This window comes from Fopius arisanus, unplaced genomic scaffold (genome assembly GCF_000806365.1).
Source record: "Fopius arisanus strain USDA-PBARC FA_bdor unplaced genomic scaffold, ASM80636v1 scaffold00001, whole genome shotgun sequence".
Lineage (NCBI taxonomy): Eukaryota > Metazoa > Arthropoda > Insecta > Hymenoptera > Braconidae > Fopius > Fopius arisanus.
This window is the reverse complement of record NW_011887740.1, coordinates 2,340,509-2,368,028: the sequence shown is the minus strand read 5'-3', so window position 1 is coordinate 2,368,028 and position 27,520 is coordinate 2,340,509. Positions and strand designations below refer to the sequence as shown.

General features: G+C 38.5%; 1 protein-coding gene and 1 long non-coding RNA gene across 7 annotated transcripts; one reads left to right on the top strand and one right to left on the bottom strand.

Moving 5' to 3' along the window:
* Nucleotides 1–241: 241 nt before the first annotated feature.
* On the bottom strand, nt 242–24,089 carry LOC105273504 (sodium-coupled monocarboxylate transporter 1). Of its 5 annotated transcripts, none has more exons than XM_011315988.1 (6): nt 23,896–24,089; nt 4,036–4,421; nt 3,772–3,946; nt 3,225–3,379; nt 2,804–2,944; nt 242–2,667 (listed from the first exon to the last, which is right to left on the bottom strand). In XM_011315988.1, the coding sequence occupies exons 2-6, from the start codon at nt 4,389–4,391 to the stop codon at nt 1,557–1,559; spliced, it is 1,938 nt and encodes a 645-aa protein (XP_011314290.1). In that variant the 5' UTR covers nt 4,392–4,421; nt 23,896–24,089; the 3' UTR covers nt 242–1,556. The 5 variants fall into 5 exon arrangements, with proteins under 5 accessions (XP_011314290.1, XP_011314317.1, XP_011314299.1 ...); XM_011316015.1 differs by lacking the exon at nt 23,896–24,089 and adding an exon at nt 15,911–15,982; XM_011315997.1 differs by lacking the exon at nt 23,896–24,089 and adding an exon at nt 13,313–13,408.
* On the top strand, nt 13,494–15,397 carry LOC105273527 (uncharacterized). Of its 2 annotated transcripts, none has more exons than XR_892907.1 (3): nt 13,494–13,577; nt 13,694–13,898; nt 14,958–15,397. It is a non-coding gene; the product is annotated as an uncharacterized lncRNA (long non-coding RNA). The 2 variants fall into 2 exon arrangements; XR_892906.1 differs by lacking the exon at nt 14,958–15,397 and adding an exon at nt 14,020–14,462.
* Nucleotides 24,090–27,520: the final 3,431 nt, after the last annotated feature.

Below are 27,520 nucleotides of genomic sequence, written 5' to 3'. Positions count from 1 at the left end.
AGAAACGATAATGCTGTATCACCCCAAATTTGCTGTAGGTTTATCCCGAGATTTTACGGTTAAAATAGCATCAAATATTAGCTGTTTCTACCGCTAAATCTGGGTTTAAGAGCGTGATTGTGTGGTTAAATTAACATTTCTGGGTGGTAAATTAGCTCTTCTCAGGCGTGAATTATCCTCTTCTAATTAGGAATAAGGGATTTCAAAAGAGTTAAAGTTTTTAATGGGTTTTCAAAGAGACTTTTCAAAGCGTTTTTGCCATAGACCAGATATATTTTCAGTATGAGTAACTCCGTGTTTCCGTCAAGAGCCGAAATTCGAATTAGTCGAGTCCGAGGCACTGGACTCGAATGGACTCGACAATTCTCGTGATAATCGACTACAGTCAGTACTTCTTTATTGGTATATAAATGGTATTAGCCACTCCCCCCTATCATTGGGATGTGAGAGATAGCAGAGACTCTAAATAACCATACATTGTGTTAATTGGATGTACGTTCACACCAACGTGGGCGTACGTAGAGTATATTGTGCGTTGAGTGCAATAATTCGCACAAAGTGGACAAAAACATTTTTGACACTTTCTCATCGCTGTTGATACATTGGCCAGAAATGTCCAGTCACGCAATATATCTCCTCTCATGCACTCATCCATCCAACAGTCGGATGCATTATCAGTATTAACATCCGTTGCATTTGTACCCAGTGTTAATTCATACGCCGTACACGTTACGCTATTTTTTGTTACGCCAAAGAGGATTTGATAATTAAACAGCAGAAAATTGGAACAGAAAAAATGAAAGAGATTACACAGGTTCAACATAACTCGAACGTACACGTAACAAAATTCAGGCACATTTTTTAATTCGGATAATTCCCATCTACACACCTAATTAAAGTATTACATTTATCGAAGAAATATCAACTGTTCGAATCTCGATACAAATAAATATACATCACGATGCGATAAATTCGATACGAATGGTTTAAATAAATCGCAACGTAAACACAACGTTGCTACTATTAACTTGAAACTTATTACTGATTCATTTTTTAATGATGCTTTTACTCAATCATGCAGTTAAGTACTCTAAAACCTCACCGGCTCGTCGTACAACACCGAATAAACATTCTCACTGGTTCTCTCATAATCACCCTGATTCATCCAGAAACTTTTCAGTACACTGGAATTATTAAAATAATCCTATTGTCTTCTCATTAACTGTACAATACAATTATGAATGTTCTCGAAATGAGCCGTTGGCGAATTAAGCTCGAGTATGTCGATTGAAAACTTGTTGACGTTGGTATTATGAAGTATCATCAAACTGGGTTGACTAAGTTAATTATAAAAAAATATACACAATATACATTTTACCTATGATTAAAGCTCATTTACGTTGAACAAGTAAACAATTTCTCCCGCTATGTACAAACATCTATTCGTTAATTCCTTACAGTCAATTATTCATAAGAATATAAATTCTCAAGTATTATCACTGCAGTTTGACGTCATTGAACATTTTCCCATTGAATCCCCCTCTGCTAGAAATTACTCAGAGTCTCGTGCCTTTACTCACCTCTTGAGTAACCTCCAATGACGCATCCTTAAGTGCATTGACTTTTCTCATGTATTCAAGTCCACCCTGTGGTACCTTGCCATTAATTTCGAGATCCCGTGGACTGATTTTATCCCCACTCTCGACTGATGTCATTGACGCTGTGAAGGCAGGATTTGTTCCGTCGTGCTCATCACCAAGTTTTCTCGACTCAGCGTATAGTCTTGATGAACCCGGTAAGGACTTTGATATTTTCAAAGCCAGTGGATGGAGGAGATGCTCCTCGTAAGCGTCCTCCTTGGCATTAGCTGTCAGTAAACTGACAATTGTACCAATGATAACCGTTGTCATGCTACCAATGAGTGCATAATACATGTAAGTAATACTGTATACCAATTCGAGAGGATTCTTTGGCGAAGATGCGAGGAGTGGTGTTGCAGAGGGTGTAGTATTGAAAATGACGGATGTTGGTGGGTGCAAATGGGATGAGAATGTATCGTTCGTGCATCCCTCAATTGAGAGGGGTAATGGCTCAGCACCAGCAGTCACAGTGAGATGTCCAAATGTCAGCCACATTGACGTAAGGTGACTAACAACCATTCCAATAGCAGCACCTTTCCAATTGGCGCATGGCACGAGCATTGCCAGTAGAAAGACACCAAGCAGAGGCCCCGATGTGGCTGATGTCATGAGCATCGACGATTCGATAACACCAGGCAACATACCAACGAGGAAACTAGCTCCTACTATCAGTATACCGTATATAACACCGAGTAATTTGATCAACTGCAGCTGTTGACGGTCCTTGAGATTACTCAGAGCTGGTATCTGACTGAGAAAGTCCTCGAATGTAACTGTTGCTAAGGAATTGAGATTAGACACAGCCAGAGTGAGAGCACTGTTGAAGAGGGTTGCCATTACAAGTCCAAGAAGCCCAGGGAGATATGATAACTTATCCTCAACGTAGAATGGAACTATTTCGTCGAATTTCGAAATGTAACCCGCTTTCAGGGGATCGCAGTCTATGTAAGAAGAGTATATCACCATTCCAACTACCCAGGATAGTGAAAATAGTACTGTTATAACTGGCATATTTGCCATCATTGTTCTGAAATCAAAAAGCAAATCGACGATTCAATTTTGTTTTATCTTTAATCGGCTCGTTCTTGCGTCAATCGAGATAATACAGCGAGTTGGCTGATTGAGAATCATAAATTGTATCTTTTTATTTATTATTCACTCACTTTACGACTTTGCTTTTACTGCTCATGCTGCAGTACCGTTGGACAAAGTTCTGCTGGCACCCAAATATGGAGAGCGACATGAACAATTGCCCCAATGTTGCTGACACTGTTGTAACGCGAATGGTTGGATCCATATTGAAACTAAAAATATGAAAGACGGCAATGAATACATTTTTATGATTCATTCAAGGGTTGGCGATTTTTATTGTTTTGAATGCCAAGTTGTTATCAAGTGTTTTCATTTTTTTTTTATGTACTGGTTGAGAATATTATGATTCAGTTTTTATTTGGAAAAAATGTATTTGGCTGTTAATTTTATCTAAGAAAAACATTTTTTAGCACGAAAATAATACACTCATTCATGTTTTGATTTCAATTAATGACATCATGATGCGCGAGATAACGATATCTGTGGACTTACTCAAAGAAATCCAGTCGTCCGTGGGAGTGAGTCACGTTCAAAACTGTACCGGGGCCCCCTACGTCAATGACACCTTGGAGAATGATCACTAGTGATACGCCAATCATTGTGAGGCCTTGTATTACATCTGAAAGTATGGCTGCTTTCAAACCTCCCTGAAATACAATTCCACAAATGTCTATTGAAAAATTACAAAGCCTCCACAAAATGGAGTAATAAATTTTAAACTGGTAAAATTATTCCACTCAATTTCGTTTCCAGATCCATTCGTAATTTACCTATGAGATAAGAATCTACAAAATCAATAGTTGTTTGATAATAATATTCAATTTTGGCAAAAAGTATTTTTGTATTATTTATTTATAAAATTGATTTTATTTTGAAATAAATTTATTTTAAAATGAGGGTTTTATTATCGTCTAGAGTATGAGTGTTTGCGGAATAAACCGTTGATCGACGAAAAAAATCCGAGTTTGAGAAAAAATCACTCTGTTTTCCCAAGCACCAAACTCTTAGCATTTGAAATTGTAGAATAAACATAACATACCATAGAAGAGAAGACGACAGATATTGTGGTGATTCCCACGATACTAGCCCAGTAGGGCAGTCCGATGACCGTGTTAAGAGCAACACACGGTGTGAAGACAATGACAGCAAGATTAAGAAGACTCCTCAGTACATAAGAAAAACTGGCTAGACACCTGACTAGCTTCGAGTGAAATCTGCATCGATAAGAATGAAAAAACCCATTAAACTCCGTGCAACCCCATAAAAATGACACACGATGCGCACGACATAATTGATGAATTACCTCATGTCCAAGTACTGGTAGACGGATGTTATGCCCAGACTGTAGTAAACAGGTACGAAGATGTAGCACACAATGGGATACGCCAGAAGCATACCATATATCGTCTCCCACATTGCGCTACCACGGTAATAAAGTTCTGATGGATATCCAAGAAATGATCTAACACCTAGTGTACCACGTGCAATGGACAACATCATTGCACCCATTGACACGCTTCCCGTTGCAAATACATAGCTAGCCTTAGTCTCCTTTTTCTTCGTACGGAATTTACCCCACAGCGGTATGATAAACGATGCGATTATAACTGCGATGAACACAAGGTAATCCACCACCATTGATGATGCCTCCATGACCATTTTTTAGCCCCTCAATTCTCGTCGCACCCTCTGTGAAGATGATACAGGTAATTTTGTCGATTTTCTATCGTTTCAATTTGTCAGCTTGTGATAATAGGGTGAGTGGATCGAAGTTGTGTGGGTTATTGACGGTTTTGTTATTTCACCTCAGGTCTGTGTCACAGAGTAATCAGAGGGTCAGGATATAATGGGAAAATCCACGTCGCAGTATTTACAAGCTATCACGTTTGATTATTTTCTCATTTGTCTGTGGAATGCCGTATTTATAAACAGTGTGCGTTAATTAGCGCGTGGTAACTCCAGAGTTGTCACTGTCTGGCAAATCAACGCGACGCGATCGAGTCGTCAGCACGAACTGAACTGAAGTGTTGGGGTACCAAGTACTTGAGTGTTATTATGCTAACGACCGTGTCAGAACATCCAGGCGCCTTATCTTCCGCTCGCATTGTTTATCGTCATCTTCAGCTTGAGTTAATAAATGGAAGGGAGAGGCAGAGGTTCTTGATTCGTCAATGTTCACGTGCTATTGGATATCTCGGTATTTATCCCCTCCAAATTACTCTTTCACTATTACTCGATAGTTAATGGCTTGTTTGCAATTCATTTTCACGATGATTCGCGGCATTTCCGCGAGAGACGGCGGCATTGAAATTTTCCGAGATATTCTAACATGCGTTGGGATGCGTTATTGGGGGATTTTCGTGCCACATCTCGTGATTTACTCGAAAGAATTCGTCTTGTTGTTACAGTTTTAAGGTGATTGAGGGGAGAAGATCAACCTATTCCTTTAGAATTTTCCGTGTCCTCTGGATACCGAGTTATCAGTTATGCCAGCGACGACCTGATTTATGACTTTTAGGCGCAGGTAATTACTGGAGTTTTTGGAATCTTTACACTTTTAGGTCAAGGAACCGTTAGAATTTTCAACTTCAAACAGAAAAGGGACGGGATTTATAGGGCAATCCGCTCTCTATTGATTGCTAGTTTTTTTTGTTAAGCAATAAAAGAACATTAGGCCTCAAGGAATTTTAAATGAATTTTAATGGATAGATAATATATTTGAATTGGAAATAAAGATCGACTTTTCTTTGGAAATAAATAATATTTGTATATTGAGGGGAAATATTTGTGTATTTACTGATATACTTTTCGACTAAATCATTTAATGTTTCATAGGCAATTTCGGTTTCTCCTTGGGAAATTAATATTGGGCGTGTTTATCAACAAATGTCATAATTGTAAATTCTGGTAATCGATAGCCTTCTGCGTATTCGTCTCCGTAATTAATTTGGCGATATGAATCGACAGGGAATCTGAATTTTTGGAATCGTCGAGAGGCAGAGGTTAGTGGAATTTCATCAGTTGTGCAAACTTGTGTAACTTGTTCCAATAAATCTCGCAATATTGTCGAAATCCCACGTGATTCGGGAACCGTATGGGTCGACTGCTAGGCAGTGATTATATTTTTTATGCGACTGCATATTTTTTCGTTGATTCCATTTACATGCCGTTGTCGCCGACTCTTGTCAACTACATGGCATTTTTTTTTCATCAGATTGTGAGGAATGAATCATGAAACAATGCAGCCAGTTGATTTGCCGGGAAAACTGGAATTCCACGGCCATGAATACTGGAGTTCTCCATTGAAGAGTTTTTTATTTTGCACGCGGTGACGCTCAATGACTCGCTCAATGCTCATTACCAAGTTCAATGACTAGTCTTATTAGCATACGAACTTGAACGCCAGCTTATGGAAAGACTGTGCAACTTCACGCAATGTCATTCTCAAGATTAAGTTAAGTAATCCTACGAGAGAGACGACACGTACGGCATTTATTAGTAATGCCTGATTGTTGAGAGTTAAGATAATTGAGATAGCGGTTGAATATTTTTCATTTTTTGATAGAAAGATCATCATCGTCCTTGATCGTTCAATTTTCTGATTTATCCTGAGAGTAATTAAATATCCAGAGCAAATGGCTCAAGAATTTTATCATCATTACCAATAGTGCATCTGTAATTTTCGAACAACAATAGAAATTGCGAAAGAAATTGATTTCGTTAATTTTGTTCTTGAAAAATTGAACCGCTTGTGCACGAGAAAAATAGTAGTCTCATCATAAATACATAAAACCGGAAAGCCTATAAGTATAACACGGTGAGATATGCAATTTTCCTAATTATAATCTGTCCTAGATTGGGAAAATAGCAGTGTTAGCTCCAATGGAATTGCACGAAAAAAAAATGCAAGATCATGTCATTAGATTTTTACGATTTCCAGCGAATTCATGGGAAATATTGCGGTGCAGTTCGGAAAAGTGGATTCAATGTCGAAGGACTGGAAAAAATTAGGTAATGTATAGTAAAAACTACTGAAGGTTTATTATACCGGGGGCTTATATGGGAGACTAGTCCGAAGTCCTGTACAATCTTCCACTCCCATCAATATGGTGCAGCTCGGTAATTTCTGTCATCCACCTAACAAAAACTCACGAGGAAATTAGTAATAACTCCGTATCCGGTGGCAGCGGTAATTTTTCCCAAGATAACAGGTAAAATTGATTCTCTTCCGCTTTAACGCGTTATACACAGAACATTTTATCTAGATTTTGCAAAAAAAAAAAATACAGCAGCTAGAATAGTTTATCCATTTATTTTTGTAGATGATATGAAAAATGAAAAGACAAACGGTCTTCAATACATATATTTAAAAAATATAATATTGATCGATACTAGTATTTTCGTGGTGGACTTTTTATCATCTGTTTTTCTCAATAAATTTCCTCTAACTTTTCTCCCGTGTGCTTTTCACGTAGGATTGAGTATGAGTATCAAATGAAAATTGAAAAATTCCCCCTAAAATAGCCCAACTTCACGAAGGATCTCTGGGAGTGTCGAAAAGATAGGAAAATTTGTGGAAAACCTCTCTGTTTTCGGATATTACTCTGGACTGCAACACAATCTCTCCAAGAATTTTGCAATCTCCCCTAGAGTCCGAGACATTCACCACCAACTGACCTTTAATACGAGAATCGGGTGCCCTATTTCGTACCCACCACTACTGAAATAATTTTTTATATAAAAAAAAATGTTTGACCAAGTTTTCCCTTTTACACCTGAAAAGGTAAATGGATTTTGAAGAGGAATCCTGAAGATTCAGTTTATCCCATCGGACCTCGAGTATAGTTTCCGCTGAATACCGACAACTTGAGCTAAGAAAATAGACCCCGGGGAATCCCCCATTTAACTATGAAAATTCCGTTACAGGAGAATCTCCCGAGTTTTTCATCAAAAATCAATGGACTGTTAGTTGAAATCAATTTAAAGTGGGGTTTGAACTTCAAAGTTGGTGATTTTAATTTAAAGTTTGAGAGTCAGTTGCAGCAAGTAACGAGGTGATAGTGATAGCTATAGATGGTTCAAGCCCATTCTCTTCAGGGTTTTCCATCTACTCATTTCACCTTCCACTTGCCCTCTTGTTTCCTTCCACCCTATTGAGGTTGTTGCACGGATTTCCTCACCCCCCGGGGAACGATAAACTTGTTTGCTCGTATTTTTAATGAGTCTCAACGAGTCTCAGACGTGATTTCAACGACTGTCCATGGCACATCTCAGACAGCTCCATAAAATATATAATGCAGTTCATTAAATGAACAGGAGCAACTTCACGGCCTGAGAGTTTGTAAATAGTTGAACAGAAGAGTGGAAAATTGATGTTAACTTGATGTTTCATCCCGTGCCACTTTGCCAATTGTTTTCACACTGGACTCTCAAAGTGTTTGTTGTATTTATTTTTTTTTTCCTTCATGAAACCGTCGCGTGCCAAATACCACGCTACACTCTTTAAATAGAAAACCAGTGTAACTTCATCGGTGCAGAAAATAAGTAACCATGAAATTATATATTCCACTTCCACGTGGGTAAATATGTTATTTAAAATGATTTTTTTACCCCGATGAAAGTAAAATTATAACTTCTAATTTTAGCCACCGAACTGACATTTCTGTTTTTTCCCTCGACTTCCTGAAGTGTCACAACTAACTTAACAAGCCTCAACAGTTCCTCATCCGTGACACGAACTCGTCCCTGATATTATACCGTTGGAACAGAATCACCGATGAGAGTACTATTTGCTTCTTAGAATCTGCTCTCGTGACTGACACCGAATTTCACATTTTTTTTGTCAACTTGCTTACTTCTCATTTACACTTTCATTTCGCGCCGATATCTCGATCTTTCGTGTTGCACTCTCCGTTATCTATTTCGCGGCTGAAAGTGATGTCTTCATGTATTCGGTAATGGAGTTTTTTTTTCCTGAGATAAGACTGACGTCTCTGTGACGTGAACACCCCTTATAATTATTATAGTAATGTCAATTAAATTTTAATTTTAACTCCAATTTTGTAGGGCAGAGAAATTTTTGAATCGTTCCCTCTACTCTGATGGGCGATTATTGAACATGAATCGGTTGATTTGTTCTCTGATAATTGGAGCTGTCTATTATGAGTGGCTGGTTGAAATTTTCAATGAGTGTAATTGCCGGCCGATTTCGTGAGACCCTCACTTTATTGAGCACAATGTCAAGGTCCTCTCGACGCACGTGAGAAAATTTTCAGTAGTCTATAGGCACATGGGTGGAAATGTAATTACTTATCGGAAATTGGGATCAGAACCCAGTGTGTTCCAGATACTTGGGTCTCTCTCTGCTGTGGATGTCATATTCCCACTCGGAGGAATAGATCGAAGTAATTATCGGGGTCTGGGTTTTGCGGGTCTCGTGCGTTGGAGATTCAATTATGTTGCCAGAGTGGATATTCTCACAATGCTGGAATTCGAGACCTCTCTCAAGTCGTAGCTGTTTTTTCAATGAATATTGACCCAAAATGAGTCACAGTCCGTGAATTCACTGCTGTATCTACAACTGTAGTTTGTTTTTTCAATTCAAGATAACAGTGGAATTAAATGGATTTAAACGAAAAATGATGAAATTATTTTGAATCATGTGATCTACAGAAATACTATCGCAACAGCTGTTTTTTCAACAGCTGTCACATGATTCATTTGCTGATAGGAAAAAAATTCCCATTATCATAATCACGAGTTGACATAAATTACATCAATCCCAGAAAAATAACCCCGAGTTCGAAGTGCTCGATAAAACGAATCGCAAACCGACAGACCGCGTGATGTTCATTTCAAAATTAATTGCTAACAATTTGCGATATAGAGACAAGCCACATGTTTATTCGCCTTACTTAATCAGCTCAATGAGCCACGATATATTGGCCTGGTTGTATCCTCGTGACTCTTTATATTCCAACTTTTACGAACCTCGTGATTCATGATTTCAAGTTTCACCGAGACCGAGCAACAAGAGAAATCGCAAATACTCCAAAAAAGAGCTTCTCGCTGGTACTTCACTGGCGACTTCTAATCTTGATTTTGTGTTATTTCATTCTCAAATATGGGACAATGTGAACACTTCACGGACTAGCCGAAATCTCAACGATTAACCGGATGAAACTTTCCGAGGTCCAAGCTGTCCCCCAATTGCTTCGGCTAGAGTCATATAGATTCCAACGAGCGATTCTCGAGCTTTCATTTTTCATTTTCCACGCCATCCTCGAGGAGGGAAACCTCTGGAAGTGGCTTTCATGACTATTCATGCATGAAAGCAGTGGAAAGTTATTAAATTTCAAACTTCGGATGGAAATATAGATTTTTTTCAGGGATCGAGGGAAAGGGGTTACGAAGATAACACTCGATTTCTTGGTTTCCCGGATCAAGTTTGTTTAAGAACCTGATGGAATTGAGATACGGACGTTGTACCGGTGGCATCTCAATTCTTCTCGAGACAATTCAATGACGAAGACATTAACAAATCGATTTAACTAATAGGTATGCTTTCGTGAAATACCTCGGAATCTAGGACAGATTGCGAAATTTTTCTCAAGTCGTTTTTTATGGCTGTCGACACCCCTACTATTGGGTTATTTCCACTGTCACCAGATTTACATTGCTTGATAACTCGATTTATGGTTTAATCGTGCGTTACATTCTTTTAGCCAACATTGTTTGACATTTTGTCCAACAGTCAACATGGATTCATTCAAACTTATCATGGGATTTTCACGCAATTTCTCTGTGTATGTTAAGTATCAAGATCATTAAAAAATGGAAAATCACAATTCAGAAAATGTTGAATCTTCTTTTTTCTAAAAAAAAAATCGTGAAATGAAATCTGTCCCTGACCTACTTCGTCTAGATTGTAGTCATATTTTTTTCTATTTTATTATTTTATTAATTTCTACATATACATGAATATTATTATAATTGAGCTCTCAAATTATTACCGAATTAATAGAAAGTTAGCGGATCATTGATAATAAAACCGTGATAAACAACACGTGAGTGTTTCACTCTGTAAAAAAAGAATGTCTCGGAAGATTCCCAAGTTAATCGTGAAAAGCCCTACTGGAAAACTGTAGTCCCACCGGGGATTGAACCGCTTGACAAATATTTGTCAAAAGTATGTAACTAACAACCCGACACTAATCAACTCATTAATTATCATTTGTCACACGACCATAATTTTTTTTCCCCCTGTCTGCGAGCACTCGAGGGATCTCGAGCTCTTGAATTCGCACGAGTTCATGGCGTGCGCTTTGTTTTCTCACTGACTAATAATCTTTTCCAGCTTTACCATCCACAAAACAATTACAAAGTTTTTTTTACATTTTGCCGAAAAGCCTCACGACAAAGCTAACAACTGGTGATTAAAAATATTACATCATGTCGCGGTATTGGCTAAAGAAGCATATCTACAATTCAAATAATTCTCGAAAATAAAGCAATTACCTTCGAAAATCCAGTCAAACCACCAGAATAATAAAATTCACCCTAAAACACCAAAGGGATAGGCTATCGAATGATCCAATACCATATAATTCAAACAAAAATAATTTATAAATAAATCAGAGCTAAAAAAATTTGTCGAACAAATTGAAAGTGACGAGTGCAACTATCGATACCAGAAAAATGATAATGGGTTTTGAATTACACGATGAAAATTAGCACAAAAGAAGCTCGAATGAGACCGAATGACAAGAATAAAAACATTGAGTCAACACCTGTTGATTCTCGAATTCCCAGGTGTGTCATGCGACTGTTGATACGTGACACAGTAGATATCCGACAATATGAAATTGAGACAGTGGTGTAGACTGAAGTCCCAGAAAGCCGTTAACCCATCGTAAATTCTCGAATGAGTGCAATTACAGTGAAATCAGTGATATCAGCCTGTTATCTAGGCAAACACAGTGGAATCCCCGCAGCACAACCAATTGAGTAAAGAGAGGGCGCCTTCTCGGCGTACCAAGAACACCCAAGAAAGCCAGGGGACTAATTTTTGTGTTTTCGTACAATGAATTGCTGTAGGAAAGCCACTTGTTTTCAATTGCGGCCATCAGGCAGAGACCGCGTGGTCGACCAATAAACGAAAACTCCCTGTCAAAACACACTCGTTATTTACCGTAATAAATATTCCGAAGAAAACACATGTGGCATTGAGTATCTGTTTATCTGTGTATCGACTAAGTTGTAGAGAATGGAAAGAACTGAAAGAAAATTAATGTGTACATTAAGGTTGTAATGTACGAGGCATAGTCCACGTGGTCGTTTCAGCCTCAATGACCTTTGGATTTGTCTGACGTTCTGACAATTTGTGAATTCACGACAGTTGGCCGGTATCCAATGTTGTCTGGTGAGACGATTATTACTGCAACACAGTTCAACTCGAAAATAAACTGAGAATTAGCCCTTGAAAATAAATTCCGCAAATGGCTTTGATGATAAAAAGAACAAAATAGCGGGAGGAAATGTTGATTCCGGTTTTGCAGAGGAGGATACGATGATGGAAACGAGACCGGGGCTTGGATCATTCTCGGGGATAATTACCGGAACATAATTAACAAGTGTTTGTACACTGACAGTCAGCACTTGAGCAAACTTCGTGCTCCCGGCAGGTGGAGACGCAAAAATTCAGGGTCCTGCTAATATCCACCTAGATGCCCCAGAATTCGTAATCAGATCCTCCTATTCTCTTTGTTCATCAACAGGATTATCCGTTATAATGGCCGATGTTTTCTAAATACTGGAACAATTGTCCGGGCAGACTTATCCTGTTTTCATTAATATTCTTTGCTGTTTAAACCTGATGAAAGCCAGACTTGGAAACATTACGGTAATGGGATGAATAATTTTGCAGAGTTTGCTTTTTGAATTAACTTCATCCACTTATCGGATGCTCCGCAACGGTAATTACCAGTGACGTTATAATTTGAATTCAATCAAGCGAACCGTTGATTACAGCGAAATGTTCAATCGTATTATATGATCATTGCATGTGATGAACGTAAATTTCCGTTGGATGCGGAAGGTTAAATGTTCATAATTTTCGACGGCTGAAAAACACTCGATAAACAAATATTTATTGTCAGACATGACTGTTTCACTGAAATTTCAAGCGATTTTTTCAAATCGAGTATTCAGATAACCTGAAGAAGGGGGAGATGAGAAAATACTTGTCATCAATTAGGGAACAATTTCTCTGATGGAGTTTCTCAAATGATTACAGAACTCGCCATCCGCTCATTATTTTCTGTAAACTCATACTCGCGAGAAAAATTCATGTGTCCGATGTAGTTTTACTGCAGAAGTCTTTGTCTGTTCCTAGACTCAATAAAAATTATTTTCTCAAGTATACGTCCTTGAAGAAAGTACCTATGGCATTGTCAAACCTGATAGAAATATTTATATAAATAAATATATTTGATAGATTAAATAATTTTTTAGTTCAGTTAACATGCTCGTTCGAATTCTTGAACTCCCCGAGATTTTTTCATGGAGAAACTGAGACATACCCAAGTCACTGAGTCTCGGTGGAGCTCAGGTTTAGCAAGTGGTGGGGTTTCCCTACCATCGGCCCTCCTCGTTATATCGTCAATGACGTCCTTTAACAGCGATTCACAAGTCACGTGCACAACTATCACGGGCGTGTCACGAGCAGGCGATCCGATAAAAGCCCAACGACTACGACTAATGCGGGACGTGTGTATTCGAGTTGGGTTTCTGGTAAATGCCAATTACACATGTTTCTGCGCAACGCCATTAACCGCAGTGTTTAGGGTATACTTTTTTTTTTCAAATATTATTTGCTGGAGATTTCAACGGAAAACTCTCGTAACATGTAGTTTGCACTCAGCTTCAGCCACTATCTCACGGTTTATTATTTTTGCACTTAGATGCCCACAATCTAACGCACGTGTCCCACCTTGCGGGGCATTCAAACCAACTGTGTTACTAATGAAACTGAAAAGCTTGACCAGCACAAATGGCGTGTGCGTGCCGCAGATAAACCACAGAATTGATAAGTAATTGACTGTCCGAAGGCGTTGATAATGCGATCGCGAAATGTCACGACAGCTGATTCGTTTCTACTCGCGTCTGGTGAGTCACTTGGAGAGTGGAAATTTCTCCGTCAAGATCTGAGTTTGGCGTAATGGAAATATTAAATAATGTACTTTAACGATTTAAGTGTCCACTAAGTTTAATATTTCTTTATCCGTAGAAGGCACGCAAATCATTACAACTGGGAATTAAGTTGGAGGAGTGTGATATTATTCAGATGATTTAGGTGTTATTCGTTTATTGTTTTTTTTTGTCTTCAAGGAGAGGTTGTAGAAAAAAGAGGAGTGGGGTTGTCTCTGGAGTAGATAAACGGAGGACTAAAGGCTTAAAGAGCATTTGGAATCGGTGTTTCAAAGAAATGTTACGAAATTACAAGTTAAAATACGAATTTTTCATCTTTACATGTGAGAAAGAATCGAAATTGTATCCCAAACCTTGCATTGAATTTATGATTAATGGAGAATTCAGGAGTACAAAAATGGAAAAATGTATAATTTACGAGAAGAAAATTGTTGGAGAGGAGTATAATAAATAGCTCAAGCCCGACAGGAAGAAAATATGAAACTTCGTCAAACCCTCAATGAATGCACGAACACTTCAACATCCCCAAAGCCATAAATCTCTCTTCCTATGTACTATCAATAGTGTAATGTGAATCATTAACCGCGTGACGAGAAGGGGAGTTTCACTGAATGCAATGGGACATGTATTAATGAAACACCCGAGAAACATAAATTAAATCATATCCTAGAAACGCTTAATACTCCAGCATAATCAATATTCGGTGGAATTATTTGTTCCCTCATTGGTTTCTCGAAAGGACAAAAATAATCTCGACTAATCCCCACTATTCCTCGACAATAATAGCGAACCTCTCTATTCCAAACAACAGGGAATGGTCATTTAGCATTTTGTAACTTAATATTTTGTCGTTGCATATTAGTGTCAGCATGTGAGTTGAGTCATCCGGTGATTAGCGAGGCGTTGGAACGTCAAACGAAAATGAAAAACAATAATCATCGTGTGCATTATAGTCACGCCTTAATTATGCCCCTCGCGTTTCCACCTCCTATTTTTAGTATTTTTTTTTTCTTTCAGCACATCGCAACTTCCACTGATGGAAACAATGTGTCATTCACGCGTGAATAATTTCGTCCGTCTCTGGTCGACTAGAATTCATGAATTTATCACCAACACTCGTGTGGACGCCGAGTTCCTCTTCTTTTTACCACCAACAGGGGAAATACTCCTGAGGAAAAACAAGGAGATTTGTCAACAGTTTTTAAAAGCGAATTGGAGACGAAAGACAATAGGAGAAAATAGATTTTCAACCGGGGAAAATGCTGGTGGTGATGCAGTGCCCATAGGGCATAACCCTTTCAATGAATAATAAAAAAAAAAAAGTGGTGAAAGAGTGGACTGGTGAAATGGCGAGATTGGAGAAGTTTAAACGTAAAATACGAGGGTTTCGAGAGAGTGCCGATGGTGGATACTGGCCAACGGGTAATTTGAAAAATAAATGTCTGGTTATACCAGGCAGTTTTACTACCGACGATTTAATTAATTACACAGCCAACCCCATGCGTTCGCAGCCCCCATCCCCTAGGTTTCAGGATCCGGGTCTCAGGACCCGCGTGTAAACGAGCTCCAATACATTCAGCTATTTCCCATTCCGCGATATTCAGTCGTACACCGTCGAGGTGTACACGTGAATATAGCACCATGAGAATTCAATTTCAAACTAGTCTCTCCCTTTTGTTACACTTCTGTTCAATTGTATATTTTTCCTCTCCAGTCCATCCAATATAAAAGAATTTATGTCGCGGAATAATGCACAAATGTCGTGAATATTTCACGAGAAATAGATATACCGATAATCCATTTTTAATGTATCATACTTGCAGTACGTTGATCACCAACTCGTGAAATTCCGTATTCAAAATAAATGATATTTATTATTCCGCAGTTAAATGAGTTCAGTTGTTCTTGAATTTATTTCATTCAAAACCGATATTCACTTGGGGGTGACTATTGTTTTTGTTAGTACGTACATTATTTATATCCCTCAACTCCACTGGAGCACACAATTTTTTCCGTCGATTTTCATAACAACGTGACCACTCCAACGGGCAGAATTAAACGTACTAGTATTCGAAGTGAGTTGAGTTTTTTTTTCCCGTGGTATTTTCATTCTTACGGCTTCACCAGTTCGCGCTGAGATGTCGATACTTCACGTATTCCGTTGGTAGTTGAACTGTAACTGATATATGTACGGAGTTTGAGCGGCCAAAGTCAAATTGTATGTATGTAGTTGGACCGCAAGTGATACATTGGCGGGTTCTTCGGCAAGAGTGCAAATGTATGTTGTGACACAAGATGCGTGAATGTATATGCGCGTGCTGATGGCCCGAGGCAATACAAATGGAGAATTTCGTGGGGTGGGGGATGTGGTAGTGGCAGTCGCTTCACATCGTAGGACGAGTAACTATACCTCCGCGAAACCCCATTGCAACCATTCCTCCTTAGTTGTGTATAGAAATGCCTCGGTTTGTTTCACTCGTGGCAGAACTCAATAGTAAACTTAGCGCGCTATGCTGTCAGACCGGAAAATACCGAGCAACAACGGATCGTTTTACACAATGAGCCTCACTTCTATCCCCAACATCCGAACAACTTTAACAAGGAATGTTGTCCAAATAGAAGATATAGCAGTGCAACTTTTCAGGGTTTATGACAAGTCTTGAGGAGTTTATTGTCATGTATTCGTGCTGCATCTGTCGACGGGGATCTGGAAATATTCTGTCCCTCTTAAATTTAGAGTTTGGTAGTCGGGAAATTGTAGTCGGGGCGGAGGCGATGCTGTAACTCGGGACTGCTAATTTCCCATTCTTTTTGAATTCCAGAAGATTTTCTCCAAAGTTTTTCACTCCAGCGATTGGGAGACGCGCGTGGAATTCTCTTCAGCTTGTCGCTGGGAAGCTGAGGATGCGGGCGAAGGTCGAAGGGTAATATGTAGTTACTGTTGTTCTTGAAATTGTGCATGTTTTAATTCTGAGAGGGAGCATTTGTCGCACGTGGAATCCAGAGATAGGAGGAAGATGAGATAGGGGTGAAAGTGCCGGTTCATTAGTAGCACGGGAATGAGAGATATTTTGAACAAGTATTTTAATTAACGTGAATAATATTCTTACGTATTTGTTATCTGTGTCTCTCTAGAAGCTTCATGTACGTTCGTCATTTTAGGATACACCCGTCTGTTATCTTTGAGTTCTCCTGTCGGATGTATTCGATCACTTCCATATTTTCCATTTATTAATTACGATCCCAATTAATGACCGCTTAAAATGCTATTCAATAATAATAATACCCCTGAAAATATTTCAGAAAAATATTATAATGTAGATGGAATATTTTTGGAAAATTATTGGTATACTGAGGAATAGTTGTAGCGAGTAAAAGTCCCTGGGTAATATTTTTGAGTTGTGTTATCTTTATGGGTAACCATTCCAATTAGTTTAATAAACACATTATTCATTGAATGAGCCCTTTGATTCAATAATATAGATAGTGAATTATTATAATTATTGAGAGAGGCAGCATTAGGAAATAAATTAATAGCATTTTAGGTCCCTTTCATTTCACTGTGGTTCTCGAAAGGACCAGCTAAAATAAACCTTCGATGAATAGTAAACATTAGTTTGTATCTGTTTGTGTTGTATTATCGATACACTATATCACGCTGGCCACAAAAATCCCAAAGGACGAATCAAAGCGCTATGATCAATTGTGAATTGGTCAATTAATTCATTAATGTTACGAGGTCCGATAAACCGCTGCTCTCTCTTCATTTGAATGTGGTTTTCCGATTTAGCAACGCGCAATTTCCCAAATTAAAGGGCCAAAATTGTATATTTTGAGACAATTTCATGAAATTTAACAACTCCAGCTGATTAAAAATTTCCACGACATGCACCGAAAATTGGCCGATCCAGAGCAGTCTCTCCTGCAATTTTCTCCATTAGCAATGCGAAAAAGGGAAGCAAGTGTCGGATTTGTTAAAAGCCCTAGGGTTAGCGGCTCGTTCCGGCGCCTGGTGGTTCCCCCGGGCGACTTATTACAAAAGTTGAGGAAAATGAGGCGCGAAATAGGGCGATGGATGGGTTGAGTAGACACCCCCAGTTGCCCATGCATCCAGTATGGAATAAATTATCAATATTGGAAGAGTAGGGATTCAACCGCGGAGCCGGGTTAAATTTTAAACATCAATGTTTCAACACCTCGTGACGTTAATTCCGGTGTGAAAATTGTCCCACCCTTTGTAATTCGACCCATATAATTTTTTTCTTCTACTTTCTTTTGTCCTCGCTCTTCATCCCCTGCTTCTTTTTAACTCTGTCACTGGGGGGTGAGGAAGGTCCTGGCCAGGAAGCGCGCGCGTACGCTTTGAGAGTTAAATTACTGGATGGTCCAACACGACGCTTTTTCATCCCCGCTTATTACGAAACTTTCGGGCAAGAGTAAACTGGCGGCAGACCGGTCGACAACGTAAAAGGGCTGCAACCAGGGAAAGGAAAAAAGAATGAGAAAGAAGAGAAATAGAATGATGGCTAAGTCCAAGGGAGTTTACTCACACAAATACGCACACGTGAACTTTTGGTTAGAGTGGGTGGTGGGAGGGCTGGAGAATTGCTTGAGTAAACATTCTAGGTGGACCGCAGAGAATAACAAATGACTCTGATGGTTTAAGAGGAGAAAATAAAGTTAGTGGAGTTCTCAAGTTTCAAGAGTAATTTTTAGAAAATTAATGTCCACGTTTATTCTACAATGGAACACAGGTTACATTACACTATTTATTTTTGAGTGAGATTTGATGCTTACTGATGAATTTCCGGCGACTTTACGTGATAGCTCGCAGTTCGGGAGGATAAGATATTGCTTGGGGAATTGGGGAATTGGGGAATTGCACACCTGAATTTTTCATCAGTTGTTGCTTTCGAATAAAAGCGTTGTAATCCACCAAGTTCAAGTTTCTCATTTTTTATGGTAGATCAACTCGTATGATTCAAAAAGTGTGAAAATTCCATTTACAAACCCGTACGTATGGGCAGCCTTGTGATGTTAGGCAATTAATTATTGAATTTCATTGGGCTTTTCGGGTTCGTAATGGTCCACTCCAGTCACAAATTTTCGGGAACGTTAAGTGCTGGTAAACCTCATTGACTTAAATACTTTATTGCATGTTTTGCAATCTTTTTGTGTTGTGGAATTTAAATATTCAGTACAGATTAGAGAGTCGGATAAAAACGTATTAAAAAAAGTAATTCATAGAATTTGGAAGTTGAATAGAATTGAAGACTATTAATGTGCCAATGGGGTTGTTCGAAAGTAACAAAATACGGAATGCTCGCCCGTGAAAATATTGTGAGTGGATTGTATCCGGGAACATGGAAATTACCACAGAATTACCAAGTGAAACTGGTCTGGCAAGAAAGGAATATTTTGGGTTGAGGCAAATGACGCTGATGCAAATGAATTTGACGACCCCCTGGGCCCACAAATCGCTTGGGATGCCAACCGAGAATTCCAGACTCCGTTGGATCCTCCAGGATGCGCACTCTTCCCCGAAAACTCGTTTTCTTCCACTGTAAAACGGTGCAGTACACGGAGAAAAATACTCAACAAAAATCACAGAACTTAAGTTCGTTTGCCGATTAGGGAAGTGACAATAAGGAAATTTACACAGCCACATCACAACTTCACACAGGAAATTCAAACAAATATTACTTAACGCCCCCAGCGAATTCCGTAGCAGGTCCATAAAATTTTTTTTGAAGAACATTTCTAGAATTACGGACATGATACGTAATTTTTATTAAATATTTCTCTCGGTTTTTATCTAGTGTACAGTATCCTTTAGGATTAAAATTATATAGAAAGGGAAGATGGACGGAATAATGGATGAAATTACCGGATGTTTTCACGTTGAACTGATTCGACAAGAGAAATCACACGCGTTGTTTCGACCAGGAAGTCCATCTGTTCACCGCCAATTGGTTATAAATAAATTCCCCAAATTAGTGCCACTCAGGGACCCTTGGCTACGTCACAATGAATTCTTATTCCACCTCTCATTATCCCAGTCGAGATATCCCATTTTTGGAATCGCCCAAGGCCTCGCCATTTAGCACATCTGTGTGAAATCCGGGAGAATAATGGATAATGAAGAAATAATTGACCCTGAATTTTTTTCCTTCCGTCGCAATCAGATTTATTTCCACCAAAATTTAATTGCAATCATTGCATCATTCCAATGGTTTGTATTAACTCAATCGTCTTTTTAATTTAAATGGCTCAAGAAGAGAGTCTGGTTGAAAATTCATTGAAATTGTCAAATTTCAATTTTTTTTTCCCGAATAATCGGAATTATATCCTTAAATTTCAAAAGAAACTGGAACCATTCAATCATCGAATTTACTGTAATTTAACGGAAAATTCTGGGATTCCCCGTACACGACTGAAAATTAATTTGATTCAATTTAATTGAGAAGATATTAACCGCCTAAGACAACTCTGAGCCAATGAGAAATAAACGTGACAGACTTCCGAGATATCGACAGTTTGCGAGTTCGATTGATGTTTTTTTTTAGAATAGGAATAGAATAGCAGTGGAAGAATAAAACCATTCATTAATTTTCATCATTTCAATATGATCAATGTCACTGGTGAAATTCTGATTGAATACCGCCGATTCTCCTCATCAGTTTAAATAGTGAATAATGATAATCGGAATGGAAACGAGTGAAATAGAATTTCCATTTTCCACCGCACAGAGTCGGACTGGTTATTAATTTCGTTTTGTTTGTCCTCGAAATCAATTCATTTGAGGGAGAGTGTGAAGAGGTATGGAAAGGGAGGAAACGAGAATGGGGGATGAAAAAAAAAATGACTGGTATAGCCTGGGAGGCGGTGTCAAGCGCTTTCACGAATGAAAACTGATAGGGAAGAGGGGGATGGAACAAACGTGATATCCCAATTGAGTTTTCGATACTAATGGCCGAATAACCTAGTCGACTGGTGCTCACCCAGATTAATACGCTCCACCGAGGTCCGTTTGTATTTTCATCTCGATTTTCATCTCTTTTAATGAGATCCCTAGCTTTGAGCACTCGAATATCAAGTTTCATTAACATCCCCCCTGCATCGAAAAAATATCACGCCATGTGGTATAACTTTGATGGTATTCCATAATCAATTACCATCACATAGAAATTTCATGCGCGACATCTATTAAATTTTGGATTTATCCAGAGGTGATTGATATTATTCGTGCTCTGATAATTGTGCTTTATTTTCAGTTATCATTTTTAGAAAAGAATTCGTAATGTTCATGAGTTTCCGGTAGTCTTCAAAAGTCAGTGAAAGGTTTTTTTTGGATGAGCCTTTGGTCAGGGTATACCAAGCAGGGCTTTTGATGGAAAATCCCCTCAAGTATTAAGGGGGCATACCCCCTGACCTAGACCCAAATTTTCAAAATTTTTTGATTCTCTATATGAGTCAAATCACCTCATTTATTAAGATGGGTGCTTGTGTAGGTGTACGGGATATCTCATTCCTCCTCCCTTCTAGAGGTATGGATTTTTGTGAATTTATATTACATTAAAAATTCTTAAATTCCAATACTAGATATGATTTATACGAAGTCATACCAGCTCTCTGCGTTAGCCAGGGTTCGCGACGGGGACGCGGCTCGTATGAACCCCAGGATAAAATCGAAAAAATTTTTTTTATTTATTACAGGCTAGAAGTATGCTTTGGTATATACTGACCGTACCCTGAATGGTAGTCATGTAAATTTCAGGTGTTATAACATGAAATTGTAATTTTTTAGAAATGCTGTGATTCAACGTGTTATTCCAAAATCGAGTGATAGTACTCGTTGGGATTCGGATGGCGCATACGACACTCTTTGTTCCCCGTATACGAGAAAAACAAAAGTCTGAAAACGAGAAAATAAACAAAAACACGTGGGAGGACCATCAGAATGAGTCATGTGTACGAAACTAAATCGTAAGAACTCCTGAAGCATGAGTTCTGATAGTCACAGATATGGGGGACAAAGTAGTTCAGGGAAGATGGATGGCGATGCTCCACTGGGTGAGGTTTTTTCTTGAGAGAACGAGACAACACCGAGGATTGCCTTGGAGATGTATTAAGACGAAGGACATTCTCACGTCGGGATGGTTACATCTTTCATGCGGTAGTAAAAGTCTTGCAGATAAAAACTCTATTCACCCGGTGTCAATCAATGCGTCCCGTCACGTGCCCCACGAGCAGTAGTCATTCTTCACTGTTAATAGGATGCTCATTTTTGCTCATTTTTGCGGGTATAAGGAGACAAGTGGAATTGCAGTTAATTTCATTTATAATTGACTTTCAAGAAAATTGCTCGAAGGTCTCGTGTGCTGATCAATAGTATTTTGTGCAATCAGGGCATCCCTGGATATTCTCGTTTAGATTGTTCTTATGCGTTGGGTAGTTTCTTTGAATCGTCTTTTTGTATTTGTACGGTCACGATCAATCTTCTTTATCGGGTGAGGAGGATGTATAACAATATTCATTACGTCATAGCGTAATTTTTTTTTATTTCTCGTAAAAGAATGAGAAGAATTTCACCTTCCGCTTGAACACGTCCTCACGTATTCTTTTCGAATTTTTTTCCGGCTGTAATCCGATTGAAACTTGTAATTACGGTAATTTGTGATGTAAATTTGTTGTTTCACCACTCGAGTATTTACTGGAGATGGGTAAATTACTGGTTTTCATCGGGTAAATTACCCGTAAATTATCAGTCTCATTATCGTTTCAGATTTCTGGGTATAACCGAGTCGAGTTGAACTAAGTATATAAATAGAAGACGCACTGGCCAATAGTTTACACTGATGGTCAACTGCTTAATAAGAGCGAACCTCGATCTTCGACCATCGTCGTATAGATACCGTTAATCTATTTCCTTGAAGCGTCGTTTTTCCGCAGATTGTTTAAGTGTTTAGCTCGTAGTAAAATGGGAAAAACGCACCTTTGGATTTTTATCCTCCCCCATCAAGCATTTCCAGAACAAGTGGTCAACGACCTCGGGATTATATAGAGCACGAGATAAGGGAAATTGCAGGGTTTGGAAATACATTTTCGTCACTTTTTTTTCCCACTAGTCTCTTTCTGCAGGCTTTGAACACGTGTTCCCGAACGATTTGTAAGTCAAGACAAACAAAGTGGGGGGTCTCCGATGCTCACGACCTCTTCACACGCAACATTTCGGTATAATTACTGATGGATTAATTTGTATTGAAATGAGCAAGACAATAACGCCACATATTCAGGAATTAATTTCATGTAAACCGCACATATTTGCAGATGCGGAAATAGCGAGCGCCTGTATATAGTGCATGTCATTGTTTACATAAAACCGCGAAAAAGAAACAAATGGTATTTAAAATTCCTTTCATTAAAAGTCAGTCTCTGTCGAAAAGTTATGGAAGAAGGATCACGTGAAACATATGCTTCAACTCCAACTCCGTCTTCGGTTTCAAACTTATTTTTCATTTTTCTCACTCCATAATCTCAATAATTTGAATAGTGTAATTATTCAGTGTATTGATATTTTCAGAGTTCATTAGCAACGGACGCGCGGTGAGTCAGTAAATAATAAATGATTCAAGGATTTGTCTGTTTTTTGTATATCACTCGTGATAACGAATTGCAGGTAGATATCAATCATTTGGGTGGCATGACGCTTGATTTTTCCACGTTGTGGACTTGTGGATGACACGCGGCCAATTCGAGGTTTCGTCATGCGTGTGTCTGACTAAAATAGTCGGGACCGGAATAGGTGTTTTCGATATGGGCGATGTCTGATTTAGCCGTAATTTAGTGTTTGTTTTGAAGATAGATGGAATACTTTGAGATGTGGAGAGAATGGGAAAATTAATAATTCATGAAAATATTTAAATTTGATGAAGAATTTTGAATTTCAACTCACGGTGTTGCTGTTAAACCAATCGATGTGACCTTGCCAGTGACTGGCGCCAATATACTGCGTTCACTCCCGTGGCTTCTTCTCTATATGCTCTAAACTCTCGATATTCTGCAGCACAATAAACTTGAAACAAACTTGGTTTGGGGGAAGGAAAACAAACAAACAGCTGAACCTGATTTGTTGCGACGCGGTCAATCGGCGTCGCTGCACTGAGGAGTCGACGCACAACCGCGAGTTATTTAAAAACTCACCGGACAAAGCCAATACACACGGAAAAATGCCAGCCCAAAGCACGTTTTTCAAAACTAAAGTCATGATTTTATGAAGTAAGTTACGAGTGGAGAACACGTGAATTATTGTTCCAAAAATGAAAATCACCTTCAAACTATTTAATTACCCGTCTGAAATCGTAAATTGCGATAACGTTTATTTAAAAAACGTGAGCCATGATGCCGAAAACATAAATTTCGGGAAGTTTGCTCGTATTCGACAGAACGGAAATAGCCAAACGAAATCGAGTTTTAAAAATTGAGAAGAGAAAGCCTTTTGGCAATAGTATGTCTTTAAGCCTTAAGACTTGCAGAGCTACTTATTTTTCATTTTTATACGAGAATTTGAACCTTACAAAAAACCTGATTCAGGGAGTAGCAAATTTTGACGTTTCACACGTCAATTGCGAATTCAATACTAGAACAGGTGAAAATTCCTGCAATTTGCATTTTCGTAATCGTCATTACCATTTCTGGAATTGTCATTTACGTTTTCGAATCTAATTAATATTTCTTTTGGTGATGTGCATAGAAGAACGGAGTGAACGCGGATACCTTGCAAACTGACGCTTGTGTCCCATTTTATTCGCGAGGCTTCAATAAATATCGCGAACATCATAAACCTGCTGGAGACTCATTCATTTACAAAGTCCAATGGATTTCCCGGGAGTTTAGCAGAGGACTTAATCGATTATTCTGATGACGTGGCCTAGAAGAGGTTTCTAAGTATCCGTTTTACGAAGAAAACTTTTTTTACTAGCTTCAGGCTATTGTTTTTATTTGACACTGGTAATTTCCGTTGGGTTAGTTGATTCCTCCGCATTATCGCAGAACAGTGAAATTTCATGATCAGTTTAGGTGTAATCTTCAAGAGAGACGGATTTTATTTTATTTGAAGAGACAAAAACCGGTGAAATGTGTCGATTCGCCGAGAACTGAAGAGAATTGCGAAGTTTCAACTAGATCACCTCGGATATTCAATTAATTTCTACGAATTTTTAGAGAACGAAACTTTTTAAAATTGTTTTTCAATTATCCAGATCTGATTCATCCAAATCGTACGATTTTATCAGTGTCTCCTCTTTATTGACTTAAGCTGATTTACTTTGGAAAAGTGACAGTTACTTCACACAATCACTCGCACTAAAAATACGTTTACATCCGGGAAATCATTCTTGAAACGAAAATAAAAGCAAAAATCGCGGTAATGCGACCGATTGCATAACAATGGTTTGAACGAAATTATGACTACTAATGCTTTGTTATCAGTAGCACTATTAGATCAACGATGAGGGAAATTTTTGCTTACGCAACGAGACCACTGAATATGAATTGATGTATTCCATGCAAATATTTGCCCAGTGCTATTAAACGATCGATAGGTATCAAATATGCAGATGATTGTTCAACGTCAAAAGTATAGATAATCATGCGAATGTTTGCCAATATTCACTGCTGTACTGCAAACATTTGCTGATGGTTCATTTGGCTAAATTAATGAATTTCGATTTCCAAGTAATTCACAATATTGTGAAAATGCGTACACTACACCGTGCATTACCCATGACCACAAAATGACGCTAAATCGATTCCCAAACTGGCAATCCATTATTAATCAAATGACTTTTATGTTTCAAAATTACGTAAATTGATCTGTAATTGTCGAGTACAAAACCTAACAATCGATAAATTCGCTGAGGCAATTCTCGTTTTACATGAATCGATTATGAATGATGATAAAGTAAAGAGCGCTCTGACGTTCACAACCGTCACACAATAATTTCTCAGTAATTAATTATGTCTTTAAAGCATTCACGAGCTGGAACGTATTTTTCAAATGCTGACTACTGTATTTCTACATGCAGATATGGGGAATATCCACCCTCTGGATGCATCGTACACCCGGTAAAGGAGAAAGCGTATATTTTATCCCGACGTGACACCGTAAATCAGCAATAAAAAAACACAAGAACCGTGCAAAGTTGGAAAAAAAAAAACGGTACAGTGTATCGAGATATTTTTTGACCTTCGTGTGTGTTGTCGATGTTCCATTCATCGAATTAAGTTTGCAGATCATTTACGTGCCTCGGTGGTATGACTCAATGGAGTATATGCACGTGATAAAAAGATTACGGCTGGTGGTAATCCATTACTCAGAGAATAGGCGATTAACGTTTTTTTACTCATCGGTGATCGACACAGTCAAAGGCGTTTAAACAGAATTGAGTGATTATTTCATTTAATTATATATTCTCATACCCACAGAACGCAATACCACGACTATATTCGAAAGTTGTTCCCTATTTTATTTGCAATATCTCAATGAAGTTAATAGAATATACGAATAGTCATCTCCAAGGACGCATTAGAAAAACTCTCGGAGTAATAAGAGTTGAATATTTCCGAGATTGATGATGACCTCTTTGCGGTCATCATCAATCTCGAGGATGTGCTACTACTTAATTTTATTTAATTCTTTATCACGGTTGAAGGAGAATGTCCAACCCCTTCACTTTGCTATTGTTCACTGTATTTTGATATTGAATCCATTATTTGTTCAGATAATAATCGCAATAATTTTTTGTCAATTCAGTTCAGCCAGTCATTCTAATATAATAGAATTGAAGGCCTGACGAGATATGAGAAGTTGAAAAGAGTTCGTGTGGTACCACTGAGTCTAACGTTTCTTTCTCGAAAAGTGACGAAGGATTGAACTAGTTCTCTACTCCCATTGGTTCTCGGGAACGATGGATTTACCAGATCCGTGGTTTCATAGTGACGTCAAGTAGGGACGACCCGGAAAAGTCCTGGGTTAGGGTTTAACGATCGGGATTTTATGGACTGGGAAAAATCCCGGGTTAATTTTCTGTGCGAGAGAGAGATTTAAGAAACTGTTTCGGGCATTAATTCTGTGCGTTCTGCGTGCGAACATTTTCAGACAAATTACCCGTCCCGTTCACCTAACGATTGACAATATTTCCCCCATGCTTTTTCACTTTATCATGAACACAGTCAATTATCCAACGAATTTGACATTTTTCCGGGCAGTAGATAGTTTGTACTATGAAATCCAAGAGTGATATAACATCTCTTTAATTTCCTGTGCTTCCACTTCACCTCGTTTACTAACCCCTAAATCCCTCATCTTCATCCACTCGACTCTGCAATTTCAACCGCTTCCAACCCGCCATTTTTACAATAGCGTGCGTAAGATAGAGCGAGATAAATTCCGTATCTGTCGCATTACCACGCTCGTTACCATCTAATGGTCCTGGTCACGTGATTACCCCGAGTACCAAGGTACATATCTAGGGTATATATTGAAGTGTGATGTTCAGCCATTCCATCCTGAATCGACA